This window comes from Gekko japonicus, unplaced genomic scaffold (genome assembly GCF_001447785.1).
Source record: "Gekko japonicus isolate JY-2015 unplaced genomic scaffold, Gekko_japonicus_V1.1 scaffold191, whole genome shotgun sequence".
NCBI lineage: Eukaryota > Metazoa > Chordata > Lepidosauria > Squamata > Gekkonidae > Gekko > Gekko japonicus.
Window position 1 is genome coordinate 1,331,859 of NW_015175362.1, and position 27,576 is coordinate 1,359,434.

At 41.3% G+C, this 27,576-nt stretch overlaps 1 protein-coding gene across 1 annotated transcript in view; it reads left to right on the forward strand.

Annotated features, from left to right (window-relative positions):
- The window catches only part of CCDC171 (coiled-coil domain containing 171), a 215,457-nt gene that overhangs the window by 46,123 nt on the left and 141,758 nt on the right, over positions 1-27,576 (forward strand). The window contains exons 7-10 of the mRNA XM_015425408.1: positions 91-237; positions 2,798-2,890; positions 4,108-4,268; positions 6,723-6,861. Coding sequence (XP_015280894.1) covers positions 91-237; positions 2,798-2,890; positions 4,108-4,268; positions 6,723-6,861 — 540 coding nt within the window. The remainder of the gene's footprint in view (positions 1-90; positions 238-2,797; positions 2,891-4,107; positions 4,269-6,722; positions 6,862-27,576) is intronic.

Here is a 27,576-nt window from a genome sequence, read left to right on the forward strand (position 1 = left end):
TGAACCGCTTCAGACATCAGAAAGAATGTCCCAAAGAGTCACTTTGTTTTGGCATGCATGGTAATAACAGTATCGTTATTCATTCATCAGGAAAAAAACAGTGCAATACAGAGTGTTCACCAGAAACTGCAGGATCTGGAACTAGAACACAGCAACTGTTCTGAAGTGATCAGGCGGCAGAACACGGAACTTGAATTCAGTGCTGAACAGCAAGCTCGACTTAAAAAAGAACTTGACGTAAGTGCCATCTTTCCCGGCCCTCCTCCACGGATGCTTTGGTCTTGGTGTGTGAAAGTTGCCAACTGCAAAATATGTGTTGTATACCATTTTCGGTTTCCTTCATACTTTACTGTCAACAAGAAAAGTTATGGGGTTCTTTGTGAGGTAAAGAGGGTGGGAAAAAGCTATAGAACTCTTAAATGAACAACCGAATGGTCAAGATGGTAGTCCAAAAACTAGGGTCCTTCTAAGGAACTACCATGTCAGCTGCACCTGCTTCCCAAACTTCAAGTATATACCTTTATTCAGGCATTTGTGGGTAGTAAGGAGTTGAGGTCTCCACATCAGTGTAATTGGTTTTTCCACAGGTAAATGTATTCCTCTGGAATGAACTACAAAATAAAGAAGACAGTGTGTAAGCAGCTGTCAGGACAGAAAAAGCATTGCATATTATGGCAAAAATTCCAATTATTTCTACTACTTCATATAGTTTGCAATGTAAATGAGACAAAAGCAGCTGTGGCCAAAAGCAGCTCTACAAACTGATCTTAGTGTGGCAATTTGGTAGATACTTAAGCAGAGCTCAGGCAAGCCATTTTTCGCTAAGGAAGATTTGTGCTGTTCCTGTAGTGCCCTCTAGTGGATAACACTATGAAATGTTGCTAACTTATTTCAAGAGCTTCATGCATTACGTCTTATATTTAAGAATTTTCATCCCACTTTTCTTACAAGAAAATCAGAACAGCTTGTGAACAATAAAAGCCTGATTGCATGTGCAATAATAAATAAAAGTTTCCAATAAAATGCCTGAGAACTTAATACAAAATATTGACTTGATTAAATCCGTAAAAGAGAGCCTGCTGTAACCAAAAAAAGGGAAAAGTCTGCGATGCTTTAAAAATACTACCGAATTAGCTTTCTTTTATACTGAAGGTTCCCCCCCCCCCATAGCTGCTTTCCACCAGGGTTTTTTCATGGATATGTCATGAAATTGTTTCTTCACAGGGAAATGCTCAGGGTTCACCAATGCACAAAGCAGAAGAAGCCAACTCTGTAGACAGGATTAACGCACAAAGTAGTCCTCAGAAAAAGACACTTCCTTCCCCTTCACCTGTTCTCACATGTGCAATCTGGATGTGCGTGTGTCCCCCCCAATATTGTTGTTTAAAAGAAGTTTCAAGATGTTATGTGGGATTTTTTTTTTACAATTTGGATTCTCTAATACAAGAACCCCCTTGCTTATAAATGATGGATCCAGCCCCAGAGGATGCTGGCTGTGTTTTTAAGTCCCATTGAAATACACGGGACTAATTGATTTCGGTATGTCTGACTTTCCCTGCACTGGGGCTAGAGAATTTTGAGGGACTGTGCCTCTAAATCTGGTTTTACTTTAATATTAATAAATATAGGCACAGTAGTGTGTAACTAATACAGTATTAATTTAGAGAATGCCTTTTATTATAACTAAGCAGTCACCCTTGTGGATGCCATATGGAATGGGTGGAAGTTTACATATTTTTGGATGCTTTAGCTGACCCTCTTCCAGCCTAAACCTTTCTATGCACCTTGACACACTCAGAATCATTCATTTTATTTGTTTAGACAGTTTATATGCTGCCAGTCTATAGACTTGCTTGAGGCAGCTTACAAGTAATAACCATAGAACCATACCATTGGACTGTGGTACGTGTCCAAGGATACATTTGGCCCCAGAAATGTGTTTGGCACTCTCTTGCTTTTGGTGCAAATGCAAAGAAGTTAATGAAATGTATCTAGAAACTGGATGGAAACAGTATTTTAACAATTTATGGAGGAGCCCATTTTGGGGGGGGGGGTTAGGGCGGGGTATGAAATAAATAAATAAATAAATAACATGGAAGAGGTGGATTTATTGCTTTGTGAAAACCAGAACTGGTAGTCTCCAAAACTAACTTTGTGTTGCTTTTCAAAAAGTTTAGTAGCCCTTATTCAATCGAGTATGGCTTTACAGTTGTCACATACTAAGGAGCATAATTCTGTGTGGATGGAAACGCCAAGCTTTCTTCAAGAGCAATTCCTAACTGAGTGCGTTGCAGTAATCTGTCTAAGACAGATGTGTCAAACTCATTTATTATGAGGGCCAGATCTGACATAAATGTCACTTTGTCAGGCCGGGACATGTGTACCATAAAACATAATGCCAAGTACCAGAGATAGAAACTGTATAAAGGACAGCAGCTAGTAAGCTCCAAGTTGGTGTAGGCTTACTGCAAGGCTCCATGGGCTGGGAGGTGGGTGCAGAGGAATACCCATATGGGTGGACTGGAGAGCCAGCGGTGCAGCACTGGGCAGACACTCCCACGATGCTTGACTGCGGTAGACGAGGTTGTTCCGCCATGCTGAAGCCACAGTGGAGTGGCTCCGCCCACTCCGCGCCGGACTCCCTCCATTGCATCAGTTGCTCGTGGGCTGCATAAGAGCCCTGGACGGGCCGTTCTGGCCCTCGGGCCTCATGTTTGACACCCCTGGTCTAAGAGGTAGCATTTTTACAGGCTATCATGATGAATTGATTTTTAAGTTAGTGTATTTTTCTTCTTAGGCAGCTACGGCAAGAATAAAGAAGCTGGAAGAAAACATTGAAGCAGAAAGAGCCGCACATCTGGAATCAAAATTTAATTCTGAAATAATTCAGGTAAACCAGTGAATTAAACTGACAAATGTATGCCAGGTGAGCCTGTAACTGAAGAATTGGCATATGCTTAATAGTTTAAGGCCCAGTGCTGCATTTTAATGCATAACAGAATAGCCTTTGTAGAGGATGCAATAGAAACTTCTGTATTGAAGGATATTTGACGGCTGGCCTGTAAAAACTTTGTAAAACAAGCTTGTTTGCAGAATGGGTACACAGTGGATACCCAAAGGAGCATGTTAACTTTGTACTTTTGCTGGCATCCCAGGACTAACCAAGGCTGCTGCGGCCACTTAGTATTGGGAGTTGACCCAGAATGTCAGCATACATATGCTGCAAGTTGCAGTGTTATAACTGTCTCAACAATAGTTTCTTACCTTAACCTTAATACTCAGGCTTTCAAGTGCGATTTAGGTGTAGAGAATAGACAGCAGGGTTATATGCTTCCCCTTACACCCTCCACTCTACAGGACAGATGTAAGTCTTCACACTCTGCTTTTCTCCCCAATGGAGACCCAGAGCTTACAGCATCTTTCTCTTCTCCTTGTTATTACCACAAACACCCTGTGATATATGTTAGACTGAGAGAGAGTGACTGGCCCCAAACCATCCAATAGGGGGTTTTTTTGGGTGGGGTTTTTTTTTTTTTTTTTTTGCAGAGTGGGGATTTGGATATGGGTCTCCCAGATTCTAGCCCAACACTCTAGCCACACTAGATTCACTCACCACGCTTTTCTTTCCTGGCTAACTATGGTTTGCATTTTGCTTGCTAACCAGGTTTCACTCCTAGCCAGTATCTAATGCTTTGATCAAGTCTTGGCAAGGAGGAAATATCATTAAAATGGTAATGATGGTTAACCTTGATGCAGGAAGTATATACATAATCATGGTTAAAGGTAGGCAGAATTCCCACTGAAGAGGTGGGTATTTAGTAGAAGGGAATATGTGATCCCATGGTTGAATTCATACCTACATTTAACCATGGTTTAGTATACTGTTTGAGCCTACATCTGTGATTATCAGTAACCCGTGTTTGTTACAGACCTAATCATGGTAATGTATTGGCAAAATTAAGTCTACACCAGCCTTCTGTGTTGAAGTGGCTCTTGGTATTGCATAGAATGCTGTCTGTGTCTCACAGTTACTGCTTTGTCTAGGAATATAATGTGTTAACAATACTCTTGGAGTACTGATTGTTGGTTTGTTATCATTTCTTGCAGTTAAGAATCCGAGACCTGGAAGGAGCTTTGCAAGTGGAGAAAGCCAGCCAAGCTGAAGCACTTTCTGACTTGGACATTTTCAAAAGCAAGTTCAAAGAAGTAGAAAATGCCTATGAGAGGGAAAAACGAAACGCACAAGAGAGCTATGAAAAACTCAATTTGTACGTTGTTAATCAGAATCTATATGTCTTTGTTCCGTTGGTATAAGAAAACAAAATACTATAGAGAGCTATACAATAGAGGGCTATATTGATGGTTACACTCTGTCAAATGGTAGATGTAGTATATGCTGTCTGAATCAACAGTTAACAGATTTCCCCCCCCTCCAGTTCCTAAATCACTCTTAGAAGTAATCATCATGTTTAGATACTTAAAATGTGAATGTGTGAATGGGGATGCTTCTTTTTCATCTTGTAGCAATAGAAGATTATTCTGTTTTTAGCTTGGTAACAATTTGGTCATTGCAGTGTGGTGAGCTAAAATGTGAGACATACATTGGAGTAGCCTGGGTTTAAATCCCTGCTTGGCTGCATCACTTACTGGGTGACCTTGGGTCTCTCACTTTCTGTCAGCCAAACCTTCCTCATAAGACTGTCTTGAGGTAACAATGATGTTAACCTGAGCTCTTTGGTGGCAGGGTGAAGGAAGAGTGTAATGAATAAAACTGAGCCCTTATTCGTGGTAAGGCATGGAGGGTTTATGAATGCAATAAAACAAAAAGGTAGATTTTTAGGGAACTGACATACCAGTTTTCTTACCAGAAAAAAATTTGATCACCAAATCAAACATCCTTTATATCCTGGTGTGATAATAGAGAAGACTTTGAACAGAGATCCCCTAATTCAAAACTTTACTATAAAGATAGCAGAAATAGCTGAGGATTTTTTCTTTCAGTGACCCTATTTACTGGTTGAGTAAGTGGTGTCTCACCTTGCCATTCAAGTTTGCCACAATTTAAGTGCATATTTAAATTTATATTTGGATTTTTGTTTTCTTGCAAGATATTCTGATGTGGATGACTTCCATGGGCATTAACCCACTCTCTTTCAAGTCGTTCTTATGTAACTTAGCATAAAATGTTATAACCATCACATTCCCCTTCTGTCCTTTGATGTAATGGCCTTTGTGGTTAACGATTATTTTAATTTTCCAGCCATTTTCAGTGCTTTTGTGTTTCCTGATCTGACTTTTCGTTAGAAAGGTTCGTGTTCTCCTTTTTGTTGAATCTTGCCATTCACCGTCTGTCTTCCTACTGTTGTTTGTGGCAATTAACATTCTTTTGACTATTAATGGTGACTGACCTTTCCCCCCAGGATGCTTCCTTCTGCCCTGTTACTGTGCTGCTGGCATGCTTAAGGGTGTCCACGCTTCACTCCTTCTCTCCCAAGGCTGGTGTGCCCTGGGATGTGACAGAGAGGTCACAATGGGAAGAGTGAGTGGTATGAGGAAGCCCATATGCCTCTGCCACATGTCTAATGGTACTTTAGGATTTTTTACTTTCTTCACTTAGATTCAGGTGGGTAGCCGTGTTGGTCTGAAGCAACAGAACAGTGGCACCTTTAAGACCAACAGAGTTCAATTCTGGGCCTAAGTTTTCATGTGCATGCACACTTCTTAAAATACATTGAAACAAGACTTCCTCAACCATTACATATTGGGGGGGGGGAGTTAATTGCCCAGAAGAGCCAATAGTCAAGATGCATAAGTAACTGAGCAATAAGTATAGCTAAGATTGGAAACGGAGATGAGCACCGCAACCCTAGAGTCGGATTCGACTGGCTTTCGAGCAAGGGAACCTTTACCTTAAGACCTGTGAATAGCAGCAAATTAGCATACAAATAATAAGAGTTAACAAACAGGTGTGAGAACTAAGCTTGAGTCCAGGAGCACCTTTAAGACTAACAAAGTTTAATTCTGGGTATAAGCAAGAACTGAGTGACTTAGTATGTGTAGTGAGATAAGAACCCAGTATCTATTAAACTCTGGGGATTCTATGGTCCTGCGTGTTATAGTAATTTGTAATTCAGCAATCTCCCATTCCTGTCTGTTTCTGTAATTCCTTTGTAATAAAACAGCTACTTTGAGGGGCCCCACTGAGTGCCCTGGGAGGTTAAAATGTTCTCCCACAGGTTTCTCAGTTTTGTGATTCTTGATGTTAGATTTGTGTCCATTTCTCCTTTGGCGTAGGGTTTGTTCTTTTTCTTCGCTTAGGTTCAAGTATGATATATACATATATGATTGCTATTTGTAGATACTGTATTCTGGCAAGTGATGTGTTATGGTGATACTCAGTATGTTCAATACCTTCAGTTTGGTTAATCTAAGAAATTTTGGTGTTATAGAAACTTCTGGATGAAGTGAATAGTCGTACTTCATACAGTTTATATAATTATATGATTTCCATGCCAAAACCCCATAAGAGGTAGTGCTTTTAAAAGACTGTTAGGGAGTTGACATATTGTTATTTCCTTAGGAATTGTTCATAGTTTGTCAAAATTAGAAATTGGTAGTATCTTCCTTTGAAACAGTGTGTTACGGAAACATATGTACAGCAATTGTCAGCTTCTAAAAGGTTGTCAAAAAGATTTTTTGCAAATTCTGTTCCCTCCTTTTAGACTGGAAAGGGATTATCTCTCCATAAACAAGCAGCTAAAGGAAGAGATAGAGGAAAAGAGGAAAGCAATTACAGAGCTCTCACAGAGACTGCAGGATAATGAAAAAAGTTGCAAAGAATTACAGGACGAACTTCTACTGGTAAGGGAATAGCCCTGAGGCATTTTCTTTATTGGTCCAAAAGATGCTATGTGTGCTGCCAAGAAAAATAAACTTCTTTTTTGGAAAGCAGGCAATTGTTGGTACTACCCACTTCAGCTTCTCTTTTTGCTTAGAGTTGGCATATATGGGTGGTATGTGTGATGGGCGGAGCAGGTAACTTTCATATCAGTGTTCTGTTGTAGGCCATATTCTGGCTGGGGTGACCTTTGCTTCCGTCTACTGTTGTGCTCAGCTTTATGTATATGATTATAGTATTGTAAATGCTAGGGGTGGAGCCTAGACAATGGAAGGGTTGACAGCTTGATGAACATGATGGGCAACAGTCACATGGTACAGGTTGTATATTGAGGGGAGAGAGGGACTTGGGCGTTCTCAGTGGAATGACTGGTTATAGCAAACTATATGTTGTCCCTCCCACATGTTGTCTGACTGAAAATGGATTTAAAGTTGCTGACCTTTTCTGTACAAGACAGGTTTAAAACTCCAATTTTTAAGACTTATTTGACACCTTGGACTAATGAACCAATTGAGGTATCTGAAGCTTACTGCATAACTATGTTTTGTCTCTGTGTATTTTCAACATAGGTTTGCTATGTGTGTTAAGCGCTGTCAAGTCACTTCCAACTTGTGGCAGCCCTATGAATTAATGACCCCCCAAATGTCCTGTCATTAACAGCCTTGCTCAGGACTTGCGAACTGACAGCCATGGCTCCTTTGAGTCAATTCATCTCATGTTGGGTCTTCAACTTTTCCTGGCTTTATTGTCTTTTCCAGTGTCTCTTGGCTTCTCATAACCTGATCAAAGTATGATAGCATCAGTCATTTTAGCTTCTGGGGAGAGTTCAGGCTTGATTTGATCTATAACTCATTTATTTGTTTTTTTGGTGGCCCATGGTTTCCATAAAAGTCTCCTACATTTCAAATAGATCAGCTTTCTTCTTGTCAGCTTTCTTCATTGTCCAACTTTCACACCATACATAGTAATAAGGAATACTAAAGTATGAATTATCTTGATCTTGGTTATTAGGAACACATCATTACACTTAAGAATCTTTCCCAGCTCCTTCATGGCTCCCCATCCTGATCTTAATCTCTGATTTTTTTGGTGGTTGATGTAGTCAAGGAATAGAAAATGTTGCCACGAAATAGAAAATGTTTAACGATTTCTTCATTGTCAACTTTAAAGTTGTGTAATTCTTCAGTAATCATTACTTTTGTCCTCTTGATGATCAGCTGAAATCTGGCTTTGGCACTTTCTGCTTTAACCATCAGTAGTCATTTCAAGTCTTCACTATTTTCTACCAGTAATGTGGTGTTATCTTGTACAGGATTAACTCACTCAGTCCAGTCCAGGAATGCGAGGGAACCCTGCACTTTCAGCACATTAAACAACAACCACGGGATAGTCTAGACTCTCTCTGGTTTCACAACAGTTTGCCACCAGAATCTCTTTCCAAGAGTTCCCTGCCTTGCCTAAGGGAAGAGATTCAAACCCTTAGTTGGCATCTGGGACTTAACACATTACAGTCAGAGTGTAGCTCTATGTGGTCAGCGTTAGACACAAGATTTAGCCTTGGAGTTCAGTTACACATCAGAAACAATTAGAAATAAGAAGGCTCTTTATTCAGTACAAAGCATAACAAACAGACTACTAGAGGTTACAAAATAACAAATTCTATGGCTATTTGCCCTTAATACACATTAAAGATTCATAGTTACCAATTGAAGTGTCCATAGTCCAAGATTGTCCAAGGTATACAATACAGTTAGATCCCAAGGGATTTTGAAGAGAAATCCCATCTTGCACAGGGTTGCAATCTCAGTCTGTTCAGAGATACAGATCCACAGTAACAAAAGGGTTGCTCTTTGTTCCAAGAGTCAGTATTCCAGGTGCAATAAAACCAACAATGGCAGGAGGAGAGGAGAGAAGAGAGCGAAGAGAGACACTCCCATAGAGATCAATGGAATTATACTCCAATTCCCAGTCATAATCAGCTGTGGCCATCAGCCAATCACGAGTGGACAGGGTGTGTGCCCAATTGTTGGTTGTCATAACTGCGTGTGGGGATAGGCTAGAAGTTTGGGGCCCCGCCTGCAGTCAGGTGACCCAGCTTCCAGCTTCTCCATGGTGTACTGACAGGTCTGGCTCTTGACATAAAGGTGTGAAGGAATGTGGTATATGGCATGGCTATTAGGTAGTTCAGGCCATTTGGTCTCACATTAGACCATTTGGGCCTGCAACAGGAAGCAGAGACACAGCATGTTATCAGAAGACATCACAGGAGAAGGCCTGTGAATTTAGAAAGAAATATTTCTATACACATCTGAATAATGTTCCTTCCCCCAATTCCTACTCCACTTTCATCTAAATCTAATCCAGCTGTATAATGCTGCAGAGGTATAATGCTGCAGGGTATAATGCTGCAGAGTTCCCTTCCAAAGTAACCATTTCCTCCAGGGGAAATTCTGTAATTCTGGGAGATCCCAAAGCCCCACCTGGAGGTTGGCTACACTAAAAAGTCCTCAAACAGACCATGTTTTCCAGGAAGCACTCTTTAAAAAAAACAATAGCCACATAAATGTGAATCCAATTCAAGAAAGATGACTGTGTAAATTAATAGAGGCAATTTTTTTAAAAAAACACTGGCATAAGGTTTAAGACTAGCAGATTTATTGTGGTATCAGCTTTTGTAGATTTCAGACCCTACTTCCACTATCTGCAAATAAGAGCTATTTACTTTATGACATGAGTTAAACTGATGAAGCTGGCATGTCAACACCAGCTGTAGCACCAACATGCTCTCTAAATCTTTCAGATCAAGCTGCTCTGGTGCCTCCTATTAAAGCTGTACTGTGTCATGGTGTGGTAAAAGATCTCTTCAACAATTAGGGGAGAACAATTTAAAAATAAAACCTAGGACTTGATAATAGAAACTGCCTTGAGCTCACTGTAATTGATTCCATTGCCTTAATGAAGAAATAAAGAAAAAAGACCAGGTCTAGCTACTGTTTGTTAAGACCTCTGCTTTATTAGTTGGAAGAGGGCTTTTTTGGCCTGTGGGCACGTCTGGGATTTTGGGAGAGGCTAGTGGGCACCACCAACACAAAATGTTTGCTGCAGGGGCAGGCCCAATCACAACATGTTGTGGGGTGCCAAGACATCCTATAGGAGAAGGAGCTGCTTCTGATCGTGCAGTTGCAGGGCTTTATATATATTACTAGGAATAAGGTTCGTTGTGGAAGTAAATACAATGAGCTCTAGAAAGAGGCTCTGGGTGGGTACCCTGGCCTTGGGCACTCAGCATCAATTTTCTGTGGTGACCTCAGCAGGGTATAATGACACAGAGTCCATCATTTTCTCCAAGGGAACTGCCATCTGAAGAGCACTTGTAATTCTGAGTGATCTCCAGCCCTCACTTGGAGATTGGCAACATTAGTTCCTCAGGAGGAAATGACTGGTTTAGAGGGTGGAGTCTATGGCATTGTACCTTTCTGAGATCCTACTCAAACCCCACGCTCTCCAGGTTCCACCCCTCAAATCTCCAGAAATTTCCCAACCTGGAGTTGGCAACCCTATCTCCTTCCCAGCCAACCATCAACCTACCTTTATCTGCCTCTCTGACTTAAGCTTTCCATCTCCTCCCCCCTCCCTGCAGCCTCTACCTGGGAAAAGAATGGTCTTTCTCTGCAGTGGGAACCAAAGCAGCTCACATCATTCTCCTCTCCCCCCATCGATCTGCACAACAACTGTGTGAGGTAGGTTAGGCTGAATGTCTGTGAGTGGCCTGAAATCACCCCATCAGCTTCCATAGCAAGTACCTGGGTCTGGCAGACCCTGCCCTGAAGCACAAACTGCTATGTCACACTGGCTGTCATAGGGGGGCCACCTCAGCAGGGTATAATGAGACAGAGTCCACTATTTTCTCCATCTAGAGAGCAGTTGTAATTCTGAGTGATCTCCAGCCCTCACCTGGAGTTTGGCAACAGTGGTTTTCCAGGAGAAACAGTACAGTCTTTCTCTGCAGTGGGGACCAAAGCAGCTTACATCATTCTCCTCACCCCCTTTTGATCTTCACCACAACCCTGTGAGGTAAGTTAGGCCTGAAGATTGCCTGGTATCACAACTGAACCCCAGACAACAGATTTCACAACTGAACCCCAGACAACAGATTTCTTTCCCCCTGAAGAAAATAACTGCTTTGGAGGGTGGATTCTATGACATTATATTCAGCTGAGGGCTCTCCCCTCCCCAAACTGCCTTCCGTAGACTCCACCACAAAATCTCTGGGAATTTCTGAAGCTGGAGCTGGCAACCCTAGTCAGGACGGGCCCCAATGAGTTTTCTCTCAAAGACCAAAATAGGCCTGGAAAGGGCTTCTTCCTCCCACCTCTTCCTGACAGAACCAAGCTTGGTTGCTTAGCAACAGCCACTGAAGCCAAAGTGAGCCTAGCAGGAGGAGGAGGTGAAGCGTCTTTGTTAGGAGAGAGCCATTTTGGCAGTTTATTCTGTAAGGGAATAGTGGCTAGGCTGGCAGTGGGCAGGCAAGAAGAGCTCTTGAGTGGCTGTTGATGGGTCAATATCTGATGGAGCGCATAGCACAGCCAATGGGAGAGCTGGAAAGTGCCAATACGTTAGGCTTTTATATATATCAGATTAGCAAGGACTTCTTTGAAGAAGAGGCAGCTAAAACATAAGGAAGAAAAATGTATACATTGCATCCAGGTAGTCATTAGGCTACTAATAGTAGCTGATGCCTTCCCCTTTCCAAAAATGTTCATGGTTTTTACCCTTGCTCTCCTAATGTGAAAATATCCTGAATCTGAAGTCTGTTTTAGTTAGCTTTTTAACATTTTTGTTTTCACCTGACCAACTGACTTCCTGCAAAAGGGCTCTGAAAAAACCTTTTCAACTAAACAATAAAGCATGAGAAGATTTGTTAGCGTTAAATGCAAGTCTCTGTTCTGAGAACTGTCTGTGTCTCAGAAGTTATGTACTCTTTTCCTTATTTTATCTGCTCAAGTTGGCATTAAACCTATCTGTGGTCTCACTCACTGACCATAATTTGGATAATCTCAAAGGAATAGTTACTCTTTAGCTTCTTCTGGACTATTAAGTGTGAAAGCAATTTAAATTCACACATTTTTAAGACCAGAGGGGGACCATTACAATTATCTAGTCTGACCTCCTGTGCACACAGGCCGTGGAATTCATCCTGGTTGGATTAAAGCATATCTTTCAGAGAGATTTCTCATTTCAATTTAAAACTCCATGTAGCACTGAATTGACTACCTTGTTTCTTAAGTAGTTCTGTGTAATTATCCTCAGTACTAGAAAGTTAGATCTCTCTCTCTGTTTTATTTTTAACTTTTGCCTTCAGGTATTAGAACACATCTTGTGCTTTGTTTGCATCATTAAGGACTGATGTAGAAATAATGTGATCTGTCCATTAACCATGGTTAAAGAATCCAAGTGGGCTGTGGGAATGGGCACTTTCTCACCTTTCTAGCACAGAGTTCCCTTATAGGCCTTAACCATGGTTCAAAATTGTGCTTGTACTATTAATGTGAAGGCTGCAGCTTGGGAACTGAAGATTTCCTGGTTTGCAACAAACCACAGTTTGTCATTGCATCGAGACCATGGCACATTCCCATTGTCTTGCACAATCCTCATTAAGGAACAGACTCTATTAAATCTGTACCAGCTCGAAAAATGCTACTCTGTCTGTTTAGCTCACAGTCATCCAAATTACTGCTACATTCAATAGATTGAGGCTCAGAGTTTTAAAGGCCCTGCTAAGTGTGTCATCTTGGAAGTAAGACCCAGGGACCTAAAATTAGCTTACTTTGATGCAAGTTTGCCTAGAAGTAGAATCCCTCTGCCAAGTCCTATAATACTTCAAGAATGGTGTGTAACACGCAAGCATCCTGAAGCATGTTTTAAACCATAGCGTTTTTTTCTTGTGACTGCTCCATTATTTCCGTATCCTCTCACATGGCTAGCTTAGCATTTTATCGGAAGTGATGGAGACTCTCAAGAAAGAAATCAAGTAGCATAGATGTATTTATTTATTTATTATATTTATACCCCGCCCAACCCGCAAGCAGGCTCAGGGCGGCTAACAAAACGGTACAATGTACCTGGTACAATGTAATAGTTGCTGTTGTGGATTGTATCATTTGCAGTTTATCTGGATCATTCTCAGATTGCTGTTTGAACTAGCAGGGATCAGAACTGGGTATTGGCATAATCCCCATCTATCCCCTAGGCATTTGATGTACTGATTCATGCACACTTGAAGAATTTTCCATCTGGAAGCACTGTAAGCCTTTTTCTGATAAGCTTCTTTCCGTAATAGTCTTCCAGTTTGTGAATCTATCCTGGATTCTTTCTTTTTGGGTGCGTAATGTGACTTGTTAAAAATTGTATAATTTTGTGTGTTCTAAAGGACAGGTTCAATTCAGAAACCTTTTAAAGATTGGCTTCTTATAGCACTAGTAGTCATTGCATTACAGGAATACCTTGCCAGCAAAGATTTTATATTACCTCTAGCTTGTCTTATATTTTTTCTTGAAGAACAGTGATTAAAATTGGACACTGTCACATAATTATCTAACCAATGAGACAGCATGGATGTTTGTTTCAGCAGATGGTTGTTCAACTTCTAGTCCTGCTGAGGCTAGTGTAATGAATGTACCCATTCCGTAGAAAAGTCATTGGTGGGGGGAGAGACACATTAATAATTGCCCTTACTCAGCCAACATTTACTCACTTCAAGGGGTATACACCTCAAAATACTTGGTATGGTACAAAAGGTGTCCAAACCCCCCCCCCCTTAATTGTTTTTCTAAACTACACACACACCTATAGGTTTTGGGGATGGGAACAAACTAAAACTACGAGTAGCAAGAGATCGTTAATACAATTGTTTAAAGTAAGGATAATTCCCTATTGTCAGAGTAGTAATACATGAGAGTTAATACAGTAGTTATATAAAAGATTGAGTGAGTGTTCACAAACAAATTTGGTTAGAGTGTATGCTTCTTTGTTCAGGATTATTGGTTCCTGATAATTATCAGACCATTAGAGTTTCATTATTTTACTTATTTCCTTCCTCTACGTTTCTTTTCAAAGTCCTTTTTATTTTTAGGGGGCTTAGGAGCCGTATTTCCTAGTTCTGCTTCAAAATCTAAGGATTCAGCCGACAAAGGGTTGGTAGAACTTTCCTCAGTTTTATCTTCTTCTTTTTCTGCATCCTTGTCGTCCTCCAGTTTCTCAGATCCATCTTTATCTTGTTGGTGGTGCTCAATAAATGTTTTCACTTTGAAGACAGAGTCAATTTTTTCTTTTTTGCTGTTGAATTTGAAAGTAAGCCCTTCTGGGGTTAACCATCTGTATGGGGTGTTGTGTTCTTGAAGAAACCGTGCCAGGTCTCTGTACTGTCGTCTTCTTTTTCTGATCTCAAATGGAATGTCTTTTAAAATTTTAGTTTGTTCTCCTTGGATTTTTAAAACAGTTCCGTTTGTCTCTTACAGGATTAAGTCTCTTATTGACCTTTTTGAGAATTTAACAAATATTATATATTCTGGATATGTACGGTATACGATATCCATGTCGTTTTGTATCACTTCTGCTGTTAAGCCTACCACGGGGGCCAGTTATTTGCTTAAAATCTCTTTCAGGTTTTCACCTTTCTGCTCAGAAATGTTCTGAAATCTCAGGACATATGCTGATTTTTCCATTTGGAGACATAGCAATTGGTGATTCTCAGAGATTTTATCCTTTTCCACCACCTCCAGTCTTTATTCAACCTTTTTGGACTTAAGATCAACTTAAACTGAAAAAAAGGTGTCCCACCCTTAATTACATGCGTGTTGTCTTCCTTTTTAATTAGCAACATAGCGAATATTGACAATTATTTTTAAGGAGATAAGAATTCTGTGGTTCTTTACTACATGGACAACCATGCTGGAACCATTTAGCTCCAGTGCTTCAAGAAAATTCCTCAGCAATTTCATTGCAGGAGGGTGATAAACTAAACAAATTTCCAGTATTGTCAAATTACAATAGTTTAAATGAAATTAACTGATAGAATAATGACATTTGATTAGTATGAAAATACTTTGGAGAAAGATTTTTTTTTAATCTGTCAATCCACCCACCAGAATGCAGTCAATATTATATAACTCAAAAGTTTGCAAATGTACTTTATTCCTTTTGACTTCGACATTCTTTGCTGAACCTTCAAAATGCAAGGTATGTTTGGTGGATTTTTATTATTTTTGCTCTTTGCTGTGATCATGATGCTTTCTGGTTGACTAATTTTTATGTATGTGTAGAAAGAGGAAGCTGGAAAAATTATTCTTTGTTTCAATATGACAAATTAAAATACCTCCGTGGAGCTTCAATGCACTATTATTTAAATACTCATTTGTTCAAGCTGAAGTCATTATTTTGTAGTTTTCTAGAAGTGACATAAGGAGGAAAGAGCAGAAATCATGCAATTATGACTGGTAATTTGTGTATTCTTGAAAGATTTCCCCCCCTTGTTTTTTTAATTTGCCTGTCGTGTACAAGTAGGTAATTTCTTCATTCATTCTGAAGTGATACATTTCCATTGCTCATGAAACTCTTTAATCAACATAAAGGCAAGAAAACTGTGATTACAGCCTGTAGATTGGGAGCTCTCTTGGGGGCCCTCAAGCACTTGTTAGCTTCTGTAAGAAAAACACCCTAACAGCATGTGCCAGGCCTTCTTCCTATTTCTTGTACAGCTGGGCAGCTGGGGGGGGGGGTGTTAGTGTTGGCTCTGGATTGGTTGGAGTCTGGAACTCCAAGTGTGGTTTGGGGAAGGGTTACACTTGTGTGAAAGATTTTTTTGTATGGAGGATTTTAGGATGTGGAAGTGGTCTAAGATCTGGACTTCAGGGTTTATAGGGATATGTTTTTGAGTATAATGAGGAAGCTAGGGCTGGACCTGGAGATCATGATGTCATAGAGGGTGTGTCAGTTGTGTGCCATGGGGCAGCTGAGTCCATGAAGGACAAAAAGTTCAACTCCAAGCTGGATTCAGACGAAGGTCAGGATGAACACATGCCCTGGAGGGTCTGTGTGGAGCCAAGAAGCAGGCCTCCATATAGGAAAGTCTAAGGAGAAGTGAAGCTGATTGCAGGCAAGGTTGTGAGATGAAGAAGTAGAGGGATTGAGGATGTAGCAAGGCAACAGACAGGACAACAGCCAAGTGGATAACAAGGATAGTAGACCATGGAGGGCAGTAGATTGGCAGGGACACAGACAAGGCTAGATTCTTTTTCCCAAGCAAGAACCTCAGGACTGACCTGGAAACATTTATAGGTCCTGTCAGAATGAACTCATATGTTGCCAGTGGACTAGAACTATGATGGAGCCTGGGAGGGTCCAATACTTCGTCCAGTATGCCATTTTGAATAGCTCACCACCTACGGCATGAGTGCATAGATCAGTAAAGTTCCAGTTTGAGTCCTGGTTTGAGCAGATTACAAAACGTTTGTGGAGAGGCAGAATAAAACCATCAAATGAAATTTAATGAAGCCCATTTTCTGAAGGCTGATTCTCACTATTGAATATGTTCCACTCAATAAGTACATGACTCATGACTGCATGGAGAAACACGGTAGTGGGACCAGACTTTCTATGTGGCAGTCATCTCCGTCAGTGGGACTGTAGGGGGGAAATGCAGCCATGATCACATTTTCGAACAACCCGAGCCATGCAGAAGGCCGCTTGCTCTCCCACAGGCGGGACCTGAATCACGATAACCCTTTTCTAGACCAATGTAGTAGTGTGAAAAAGTGGTATAGCTGAGCAGTAGCGTTACATATTTAGGGGAAGCCCCAAAGTCCCTGGAAGAACACACAGAACTATTAATAAACTCTTAAACTTGCTTTCAACTGCAGCTCTTGACAGATTTGTGTCTTACTTCATTTGACCAACTAAATATTGCAAGTTTGCTGTGAAACTGCAGAATTTCCAGCTGCCTCTCTATGGTGCCACCATGTGGCTTAGGGATAACATAGCTCTTACTGCCAATCACTATTCCAACATACACTGGAAAGGCAGTGACTTTTTATTTTCACTGTGGTGTTTTCCTAAGTAGCATGTACTATGTCCCTGACTGCCCAGGAAGGAGAGTCAAATAGGCGCTTTCCAGGGGGAAAAAAAGTCTCTGTAATTATATAGCCTTGTGTTTGAAGCATTAACTACTTTTTATTGCTTGGTTGGCTCTCCAGGAGTTTCTTATATTTGCTCGGTGAAATTAAGCTGTTTCATACAGTTCTGGTAATGAGTTGCTACCATGTCAATCTTCCAAAAGCTGTTCCAGGTAGCAAATTTTAGTTCTGCATAACCTACTAAAAACCTGTTTTTTGCAAGGTTGCTTTCTGCCTCTTTTCCGTGTATGATGGCTACAGCCATTTGCAGGTGCAACTAGTTTTCCAACTGTCCAACTGTCAGATGAGACAGGACTTGCTAACATATGCAAAACATATGCAAAATGCCTGTGCATTGAGTAGATGGGAATGAGCTCTGGGTTTCACGCCTACAGAGGGCGCCAAACAGCCAAATTCTATGGTTCTGAGTTGCTGCTGCAATCTCCTTTTCAAAGTATTTGACCCTTGCAGCTGTGTTAATAATCTTTGCTATAGCATGAGCAGTGTGCATGGTGCTTTAAACAATGCAAAAATATAGGTCCTTCTCTCACAAGATCTTACTGTAAAAAGAACAACAACAAAGGAACTGAAGATATGTGAAGGAATGGAGAACAGGGAAGACTATCCATTCATTTTCAGTTACACATAGATGGAGATGGCAGGCTGTGAAGAAGGAGATGAAGTAGATGGGGAAAGATGGAGCTTTACTGACAGCTGCAGTTGTGAGAGGCATAAATACGGGACCTGGGAATTTTGCATACTTAAATTATCCATCTGGAAGGGTGAAGTGGATCTCTTTCTGTAGAAGGTGCTAATCTAGGTGTACACATTTTTGCCTACATGCAAGTTGTGTTAATGTGGACTAGATCAGGGGGTTAACAACCTTTTTCAGCCCACGGACACTTTTTGAATTCTGATATAGGGTGATAGGGACAATCACAAAATGGCTATTACAGGAGGTGGAACTGACTACAGAATGTCAAGGAAGTAAGGTTAGAGATTACTCTGATGGTAGCGTCAACATTTCAGGCAGAAGCTCAACTTAACGGGGGATGCCTTATAAAATATTTTCTTGTATAATATATATGCACAAAAATAAATATGCATATTGAGCTGTCTAAGAAACCTTCATCTGGCAGTATCTGTCTTCATTTTGCAGCTATCTGATGCACTCATACAAAAGGAAAAAATGGTTCTTCTCCTGTCTATCCCCTTTACACGAGCCTTTCTCTCATGAGTGCAGCCATTTTTAACCTGCACTGTTGCTTGGGACAGTGACTGTTGGTGCTGATGGGCTGGTGAGAGCTCCTCGCATATGTGTACAGTGAGAGAGAGAGATTCCGGCCAGATTTTGAAAGAAACATAAGTGATTTTTGAAAAATAAATAAAATTTTATGCAGTGATGTTATTGTTAATTAACAGCTGAATTACAGAATTGCATTCAAACTGGGAAGATTGGATGACTTCAATAGAAATTCCAGTTAGGTGCATTAAGTATTTTAGCCTTGTAGCCCATTCATGTTTAGTCAGAAGGAAGTCCCACTGTGTTTTTAGAATATCACTCTGCCATTTGCACAGGTATTCTTCACATAAAGCCACTGTTACCGTTATACCGTAAACATAAAAAACACAAAAAGGTCCCAGCCTGGAGCTCTGCCCACTTTCTGAAATCACTTGGCAAGAGCCAGGAAACATGTTGGAGGGTGCCGTGGTGCCCACGGCCACCCCTAGATTGTCCAGCCACAACCTCTGGAATTCTGTGTACCCCCTTCTTTCCAACCATGTTGCTTTAGCTACCAGAATCATTTCATAGTTAAATGAGCATGAGAAGGGAATTCTGTATATAGGCATTAAACAGGAATGGCTTAGTAAATATCTCAATTTTTTCTTAATCAGAATTGTTGCTTCTGTTGCTTGTAGTCTTCTGGAAACAGTCAGTTTTTGCTGTCCTCTTCTTTACTTGCCTTTGTACCCGTGGCCTTCTTACTAGAGGGGATAACTCCCTCAAATTATTGTTATATGAAAAGTCATCAGTGCTGCTGTTACATTTGGTGACCTTTTTAGCAAAGTGTGTCACTGTCACCTTCCTGCTGTATTGGAACAGGATGTTCAAAAAGCATAACTATCAAGAATTCCAGTTGGGAAATAAATGACTTTTTAAGTGGGTGGCAGGCAAGATGTTTAATGAGCGGCTGAATTTGAAAGTCACTTTGCAACAGAATAAGGAGCACCTAGGGAAACTTTATAGTAAAATAAGGATCACTGATAGTGTTTTTATTGAAATGAGTTCCCTTGTTGTGCAGCATTTTCATATGGAGAGCCTATGAGGACTAGACAGAATAGGATACTGGGAATAATGTTGTGTTCTGTCTGCTCAGTTTCTGCAAAAATTTAACTGTGTCAGTTATAAAGGTGGCATACTTGTTTTTCAAACTATGTACTTCTATTTGGAACTTGCACCCTGATGGAGGTAAACTGTATTGGTCCAGGGGCAGGATTCTAACTCAAGGAAAAGTAGGCTACCATTATCAATCAACCATAAAGCAAACTAGTAGAATGTGTCACAGGCATAGAACAAGAAACAGCAACATGTACAGGAAATATATAAAAAATACATGTATTTGATAATCACAAATTTTAAAAATTATATAAGGGCCCAATCACACGTTATATATAAATAAAAAACGATAAAACACAAGGGTTTATAAATCTGACCTGATGCGTTTCGGCCTACATAGGCCTTCCTCAGAGGTCAGTAGTGAGGAATATATTGGCTATTATAAAAATATAGTACAATCATGTAAATATAAATTCAATAAGGACCAGAACAAAAGGGTTTCAACAAAAGGGTTGAAAGGTATTGATAATGATATTTATTTGTCCAATGATATTTGTTTGCTAATGATATTTATTTGAGAACTAGAGAGAGAAAGGAAGAAAAAATAGATGGGGGAGGGAGGGAGAGGTGGAAAGAAAGCCAACTTTAATTTTAAATGCACCCTCCAAGCCCCTCCCTCACGCTGTCTGGCTTGGCTTAGAGAAGGGATTTAAAGAGACAAATGCCTTCTCCAAACCAGCTGGCAGGGGGCTTTGAGAATGCATTTAAAGTTGCTTTCTTTCTCTGTTCCCCCGCACCTCAAGCCTACCCTGTCATGTCTGCCTTTCTGTCATTGCATCACTAAAAATGGAGAACTCTGATTTCCATTGGTCTGCTGCAGGGTTCCCTCTAAGCTGAGTTAGTGTGAGCTTGCTCACAATTTTTATCCTCTGGCTCACACATTTTTGTCTTAGCTCAGGAAGGATGGCTCCAGAGCAACCTAATTTATGCAGTAGCCAAATCGCTCACTCACAACTTTAATGCCAGTAGCTCACAAAGTAGAATTTTTGCTCACAAGAGTCCACAGCTTAGAGGGAGCATTGGTCTGGTGTGGTTGGGGTGCCTGCCAGGCTGTTGTCGTGGAGTGACGTTGGGGAGCCCCTGTCAAAAATCTGAGGATGTCTGCCTTTTTGTCCTTCAGGACCTGCTTTTGGAGACTTGGGGGGGGGGCTGTGAGTGTAGAGAGGATGCTTGCCTTGCTCACAGTGTTTGGCTTGGGGGGGGGGTCTGCTCAGGTGAAGTTCCCCTTTGAGTTTGATGTCACTGGCTTGTTCCTGAGCCGTTCCATAAACTCCTGGCTGTAACTGTTCCAGAGAGATCACGGGGGAGAATTTTTTGTGGGGGGGTCCGTAACTGGGACACCAGAAATGTAATATGCCCCCAACTTGGAGAGATTGTAGAGGAGCAGGCAGCAGGGTGAGGTTTTTTGTGAGTCTGGTATGTGTAACTTGCTGGGGGTCCATTCTATTCACTTTTTAACCTGAGTCAGACATTTCCCCCCAAAAGCACTTTCCTGGCTTGACCTTAGTCCCGTTGGATTTGTAGTGCTACAGTGGCACTGGTTCTGCTGGGCACATTGTGCTGGTTCTGCTGGGCTTGCAAAAATGCCCCCCCACCTTCAGTTTCTGCTGCAGGGATTCCCGGGGACTTTGATTCTGTTCTGTGGGGCTTCTATTGTTTTTTCCCTTCCATTGGAAACAATGGAGAATAGGAGCACCTTCTTTGGGGGCTGTAACTCGGACCCTGTGAATCCAATCCTTACCAAACTTGGAGGGCAGGTCAGCTGGAGATCCTCTGTGAGTTTGGTGTCTCTAGCTTGCACAGGATCAGTTGTATGCTCCTGCAGAGTGCAGGGGGTTGGGCTAGATGACCTGTAAGATCACTTCCAACTCTAACATTCTATGATTCTATGATTCTACTCCTAAACTTGCACCTGTCATTTCTCGAGAAAGCACTTTCCTGGGGGTACCTTCTTTGGGGAGCTGTAACTCAGACCCCATAAACGGACTTTCCTGGGGGCACCTTCTTTGGGGGGGCTGTAACTCAGACCCCATAAATGCAATCTTTACCACGCTTGGAGAGCAGGTAGAGAAGAGTCAGGCAGAGATTCCCTGTGAGTTTGGTGTCTCTAGCACAGTGTTGAGTGTGTCCTACGATTTCACTAACTTTACAAACTGACTGGTTCATCCAGTGTCAAAAAGTTTGTGACGATTCGTGGTTTGTGAACCACACATGCCACAAACCACAAACCGGACTGCATTTTCCCAGTTTATGCCCATTTTTCCTCTAACTCCATTGTTTGTTCAGTGTGTGTGTGTAAAAGATAAAGGGTTTTTTAATCTTAAAAAATTAACTGAATTTTTTTAAACAAAAATTGCTATTGTTTTTCGTTAACCTAGTACAGGAGTGCCCCAATATGGTATCCACAAGCACTTTTTTGATGCCTGCCCAAGTGTTTTTAGAAAATGGACAGCATCAGGTGGCACTTTTGCCTAGCAGGGCTTCTGGCCATTGGTGATCTGACCGGCTGTGCAGCTTTTAAAAAAATGCTTTGGCAGCAGCTGTTCCCTACAGCACAAAGATTTTCCCTGTGTGACTGAAGATAACCTGTATGTAAGCAAGAAAATAATTTTGAACAATGTGTTCATTTAAAAAGCAGCCAGTTATGGAGAGCTTCTGTCTGAAAAAATGAGAAGGTACTATAAGCTCATTCCCTGACATTTTGTGGTTGGTTCTGCCACCCTGTAAGAATGCCAAAGGTATCTGCAGTCACAATGTTGTTGTTATTATTTTTTAGATTTATACCCTGCCCTCCCTGCCAAGGCAGGCTCAGGGCAGTTGAGAACCCTTGACCTAATACATGTAAAAGGTGAAAAGAGAACTCCCCTGCAAGGTTATATCTAGGTCCCCCTTGTATTGGTCAAAGCTGAATGAACTTTCACAAAATAGGTTTTGGCACAAGTAATCCTAAATCTTGTATACACCGTGTAGGTTGCTTTTGAATAACTCCCTCAGCACAAACATGATGACTTTTGTTTTGAAATTCAGATATGATCCATGTTGCACTGTAGAATAATAAAAGTTTATCTGCTAGGCAAAAGTCTTGTGTTGTCTATGCGCATACATTTAAGTTGGGCATATCAGCAGCTATACTAGCATTATGTCATCTTTGCTCTTAAAGGGTGACAGTCCAGTGTAAATGAACTATATTCTTCCAAGCATGCTATTGTGTCATAAGTCTTGCTTACACAATTAAGACTGCAGTCCATTTCATGTTTTTAGACTAAGGCTCATTGATCACAGTGGGACTTGACTCAAAATAAACTTATATAGGATCATGATGTAAATTTCAGTGGTTATACATGCATTTTGTAGATGTGAAGAATGTTGTTCCTGAGGATTCTAGCCAGACCCTTGTTGAACATCTTGGATCATTCATAGGTCACTCATCAGAACTATGCATTTTACCCACTAGCAATAGCCCTATTGTTAATTGCAGATTGCCTAAAGGTGACTAATTCCTTGAAGATGTAAAATAAATCACATGTTGGGTGTGTGCTCAAAAGAAATTATTTTTATTGATCACATTTACATCCCATTCTTATTCTAGTAATCTCAGGCTTCTAGTTTTATTGTCACAATAACTTTGTGTGGTGGGATTAGATGGAGAAATTATTTCAGAGGGGAGCTGCATTGCAGCAAAACTAAAAAGAAGGTTTAGTGTCATCTTTAACTTTTGTTAGGACGCACGAAGATGTTGAAGAAAAAGCAAAGAAAGAGGGGGTGGGATGGTTCGGGATGCAATAGGAAAGCTCCACAATCTTCAGTTGTTTGCAACAAACCTAAGTTAAGTACAGGAAGTGTTTTGCAAACCCCAAATTCATACAAACCACCTAATACTTTTTGGCCCTTCTCTTGCTTATTGGGTGTACAGGTATAATAAAACTAATGGCAATTCTAAATGTGTGGGTATATGGTTTCTTATATGTGAGCAACACCACTTCTGTATGCACTTGTACAAAGGCTTTAAATTAATTGGCACTTGTCAAGAACTTTGGTTCACTCAAAATGGAGTTTGCTTTAAAAGTCTGGTTCAGTCTGGCTGCGTTCAGCCCTTGGAGCTGTGGTGGCTCAAGTGGCTAAGACGCTGAACTGCAGGCTTTGGAAGGTCAGTAGTTCAGCAGTTCGAGACCCGGGTGCCGCATGACGGAGTGAGCTCCCGTCTCTAGTTCCAGCTCCTGCCAACCTAGCAGTTTGAAAGCAAGACATTGCAAGTAGATAAATAGGTACCACCTCAGTGGGAAGGTAACAGCGTTCCGTGCACCTTGGTGTTTAGTCATGCCGGCCACATGACCACGGAAACGTCTTCGGACAGCGCTGGCTCTTCGGCTTTGAAACGGAGATGAGCACCGCAACCCTAGAGTCGGACTCGACTGGCTTTCGAGCAAGGGAACCTTTACCTTTACCTCAGTCTGGCTGCAGCCTGCTGCTGTTAAAAATGTTGCCTTTAAGTCTCCTAATTTTCACACAGATGTGCTGAGGAGAATGAACATTCTTGTACCTGTGACATAACAAGTTCCCTCTCTGGCCTTGGCTTCCCTCATTAACATTCTAAAGCAGTTAAGTCCTGTGGGAAGGGGGTGGTGGTGTGAAACTGCAGATCATCACCTGCTCTTCTGACATGACCAGAGACCAATGAAATCAACCTTTCACTGATTGCCCTACTTGTATCTGGAAGACATTGCTTGAACCCTAGTTGGTGCATAGGCCTGGCAACCAGTTGGGATTCAACCAATAAATAAGCTACCTTTGGGAGGCATAATGGTGTTTGCATATGAAGCTGACATGTAACATCGCCTTGCTCACTTTTGGCCATCTCGGAAGCTCTGATTGCTGAAGCCAACCAACCTGGCATTTGGGACTCTGGAGACAGAGTACACTTTGGACCCAGAACTGAATGGGCAATATCTTGCTCTTTGGGAACCAAGGTTCTACAAGTGTTTGGCTAGTTTATTAATCTCTAGTTTTATTGTTTTCCCTCACAGTAACCTTTTAGGTAATTCTGCACTTTTTATAATAATACTTTTTGCATTAAATAAATACATTTTATTTACCAACTTCTGGTTTCTGTCTCCACTGCTGCAGTAAGACAATCTGGTGCCCAGACTGACAGTTCCTACCTAGAATAACCCGTGGGTCTCCTTCTGGGAGCCAACCTCGCAGGGAGGATTCACTAGTTAATCCTGGGAAGGTCAGGAGCTTGTCCTTTGACTCTTGACTGGAGGGACACAAAAGAACTGGTGTTAGTACTACCTGGTTAAAGGTATACATGTGCTTTTAACCCCCCCCCCCTCCCCTTTGTAACTGTAACTAGCCAGCCTCTTGGTGAAGAAAGTCTCCAGCCCAACTTGGGCAGGAGGGAAGCTGTCTTTGATAGCACTGCAGGAAAATTAATTATCAGTCACATTTGCACTTTCCTGCACTTCAGATTGCATGTGTGGTTTTGATTTGAACTAGATGAGGCCATTTTAGGAGTAAAACAAATGCTACTGTGACAGGAGCAAGCAACTACTGTTCTCCCTGTGAAAGATAAAAGTCAGCAGTGATTTGGAATAGATCAGCCTCTATTGAACATGTTGGTCCTTCTTAGAGCAGAAGTAAGGGAAAGTGTGGTAGTCCTTATATTAGCAACGCTGGGGATACATCTTCCCAGTGCTCTAGGTAAAGTCAATAAAAGTAGAATTGAGTAATGTTACTTAGTGGTTCAAGGGCACTGACACGTCTCCTCTGCCAAGCAGTCTAATAATTGGGTAGTCACAGGTTATCATCTCACAATTCTAGGATCTCATCTGTAGGATGGTTACATTTGGTTGGAAAGTAGCAAGAATATAAAAGTAGTGCTGAGAAATCTTGAAGTTGGAAAAGTCTGGCTTGAAGCTGGAAAAATAAATTGGCTAAATTAGACACAGAGATTGCAAATACAGCAAGCATATGTAAATACAGAGAAGTAGCATTATCCAAGTACACACAAACAAAAATCCCAAACATGTGGCAAATTAAGGATAAAATATCTGGAAGAGAGGAGCAGTTTGTGTAGGCATTTTGGGTGGGAAAAGGTTTTACTGCACAGTTTGAGTATCTGGCACTCCAAATGCTTACACTATATGAAAATATTTATCTTAGTGATGTGATTTTGCTGTATGTGCCTCCCCCCAGCATTGTACAATCAATGCAAAGTAATATGGATTCAGTGATGAAGGATATCATTCTAGTCTGTTTCTATCCAGTAAAAATAACAAGCATCTTAATAATTTTTGGAATATAGATGCTTTAGAAACGAAAACACTGGCTGAGATATTCCATTGGCACTGGAAATTCTTTGTGAAGTATAGTACTAACCATCACACAGGGAAACCCATGTAAATGCTACCGGGGATCAAACACTGAAATGTATATGAATAATATATTAGTAGATATACAGAACATATAATTAAAATTGAAATAGTAGAGCAAATTTATAAAATATTTAAACAGAATGGTGGTGAACACAGCAGAGATTCACATACATTGCTTGTCTTCTAGTCAGTCATGATACACAGTTGGCTCATAATAGAGCTCAATTTTATAGGGAAAAGATGCTTCTTACTCAGTAAAAATATTGTCCTTAAATCTTGGAGGCAGACTTTTTAGCCTTAGAAAGTGCTGGGTAATCAAAAGTGAAGGTGGCCATCAGACCCTTTACCTAAGAAGGAGAAACAGGAACAATTAACAATTCTCATTTTCCTGCCCAATTAAAACTTAACAAGCACATCACCCTGTGGCGTCCCTGTCACAGTGACGTCACCCAAAAGTGATGTCATCATGTCAGGGACATCAGGGGTTCCGCTCTAGTTTTTGGGCAAGCACTATGGTTTTGAAGGAAAAAAACCCCATAGAGTTTTGCCCAAAAACTAGAGTGGCACCCCCCCCTCGACATCCCTGACCCACTAACATCACTTCCAGGTGATGTCATCACAGCAGAAGATCCCAGAGGAGAGGCAACATCCCCCTGCCGGCAGCCAGATAGGACCTGACAACCCTAGGAACAAAGTAGGCTCTGCAATAGAGAAGGGCTTTCATTACATGCACAGATTGCCCCTAAGGGATGGGACTATAAAGGAGTAGAGGAAAAGGAGTACTCAACCCGTCCTTTCATCCAATTCCTCCACTTGCTTTTTACTGTTATTGCTTTCCAGTCCAATGTGCACAAGATGGAGTTGCCAAGCCCCTTGCTCACAGGTCCTGTGGCCTGCTGCTTCTGGAAGCAGTGGCAAGGAAAAAGTTAAAAAGAGAAATAAGGCCTTTTCTCCTTACAGGAAGTTCTTGCCACAGAGTTCCTGGTGATTCCTAGAGCTGCTTGGAAGTGACAAGGGGTAGCTGTTGTCGTTGTTGTTGTTCAGTCGCACGGTCGAGTCCGACTTTTTGCGACGCCATGGACCACATCACGCCAGGTCCTCCTGTCCTCCGTCATCCTTCGGAGTTTGCTCAGCTTCATGTTCGTTGCATCGATAATACTGTCTAACCATCTCATCCTTTGTCCTCCCCTTCTTCTTTTACCTTCAATCTTTCCCAGCATCAGGGTGGGGGGTAGCTCTAGGAATTGCTAGAAATTCTATCGATTCCCTGTAAGTAGACAAAACCTTATTCTTTTCTTTTTAACTTTTTCATCAGGATGTTGCCTGCCCCCCCCCCCACAACCCTCCAGACGTTTGCCAGGCAGTGCCCAGCAATCTTATGACAAAATCAGTTCCCCTAGAGAAAATGGATGCTTTGGAGGATGGATTTTGTGGCATCATACCTTGCTGAGGTCCTTCCCTTTCCCAGCCTCTGCCCTCCCCAAAGCTCCACTCCCAGATCTCCCGGAATCTCCCAACCCAGAGTTGGCAGCCCTAGTGCAAGATAAACATGGATCTTGAACTCTGGTGGGGTGAAAATATTCTTTTCTGGCTCTTTCTTTTCCATTATAAAGTGACCTTTCCTGTGGACAATTTGTAACACAGAAATATTTTGCTACAAGAGGCTGTATATACTTTGTTCTGGAGTGGAGTTTCGAGTGCTACTGTAACAGGTGGAGAAACATTATGGTAATCTTT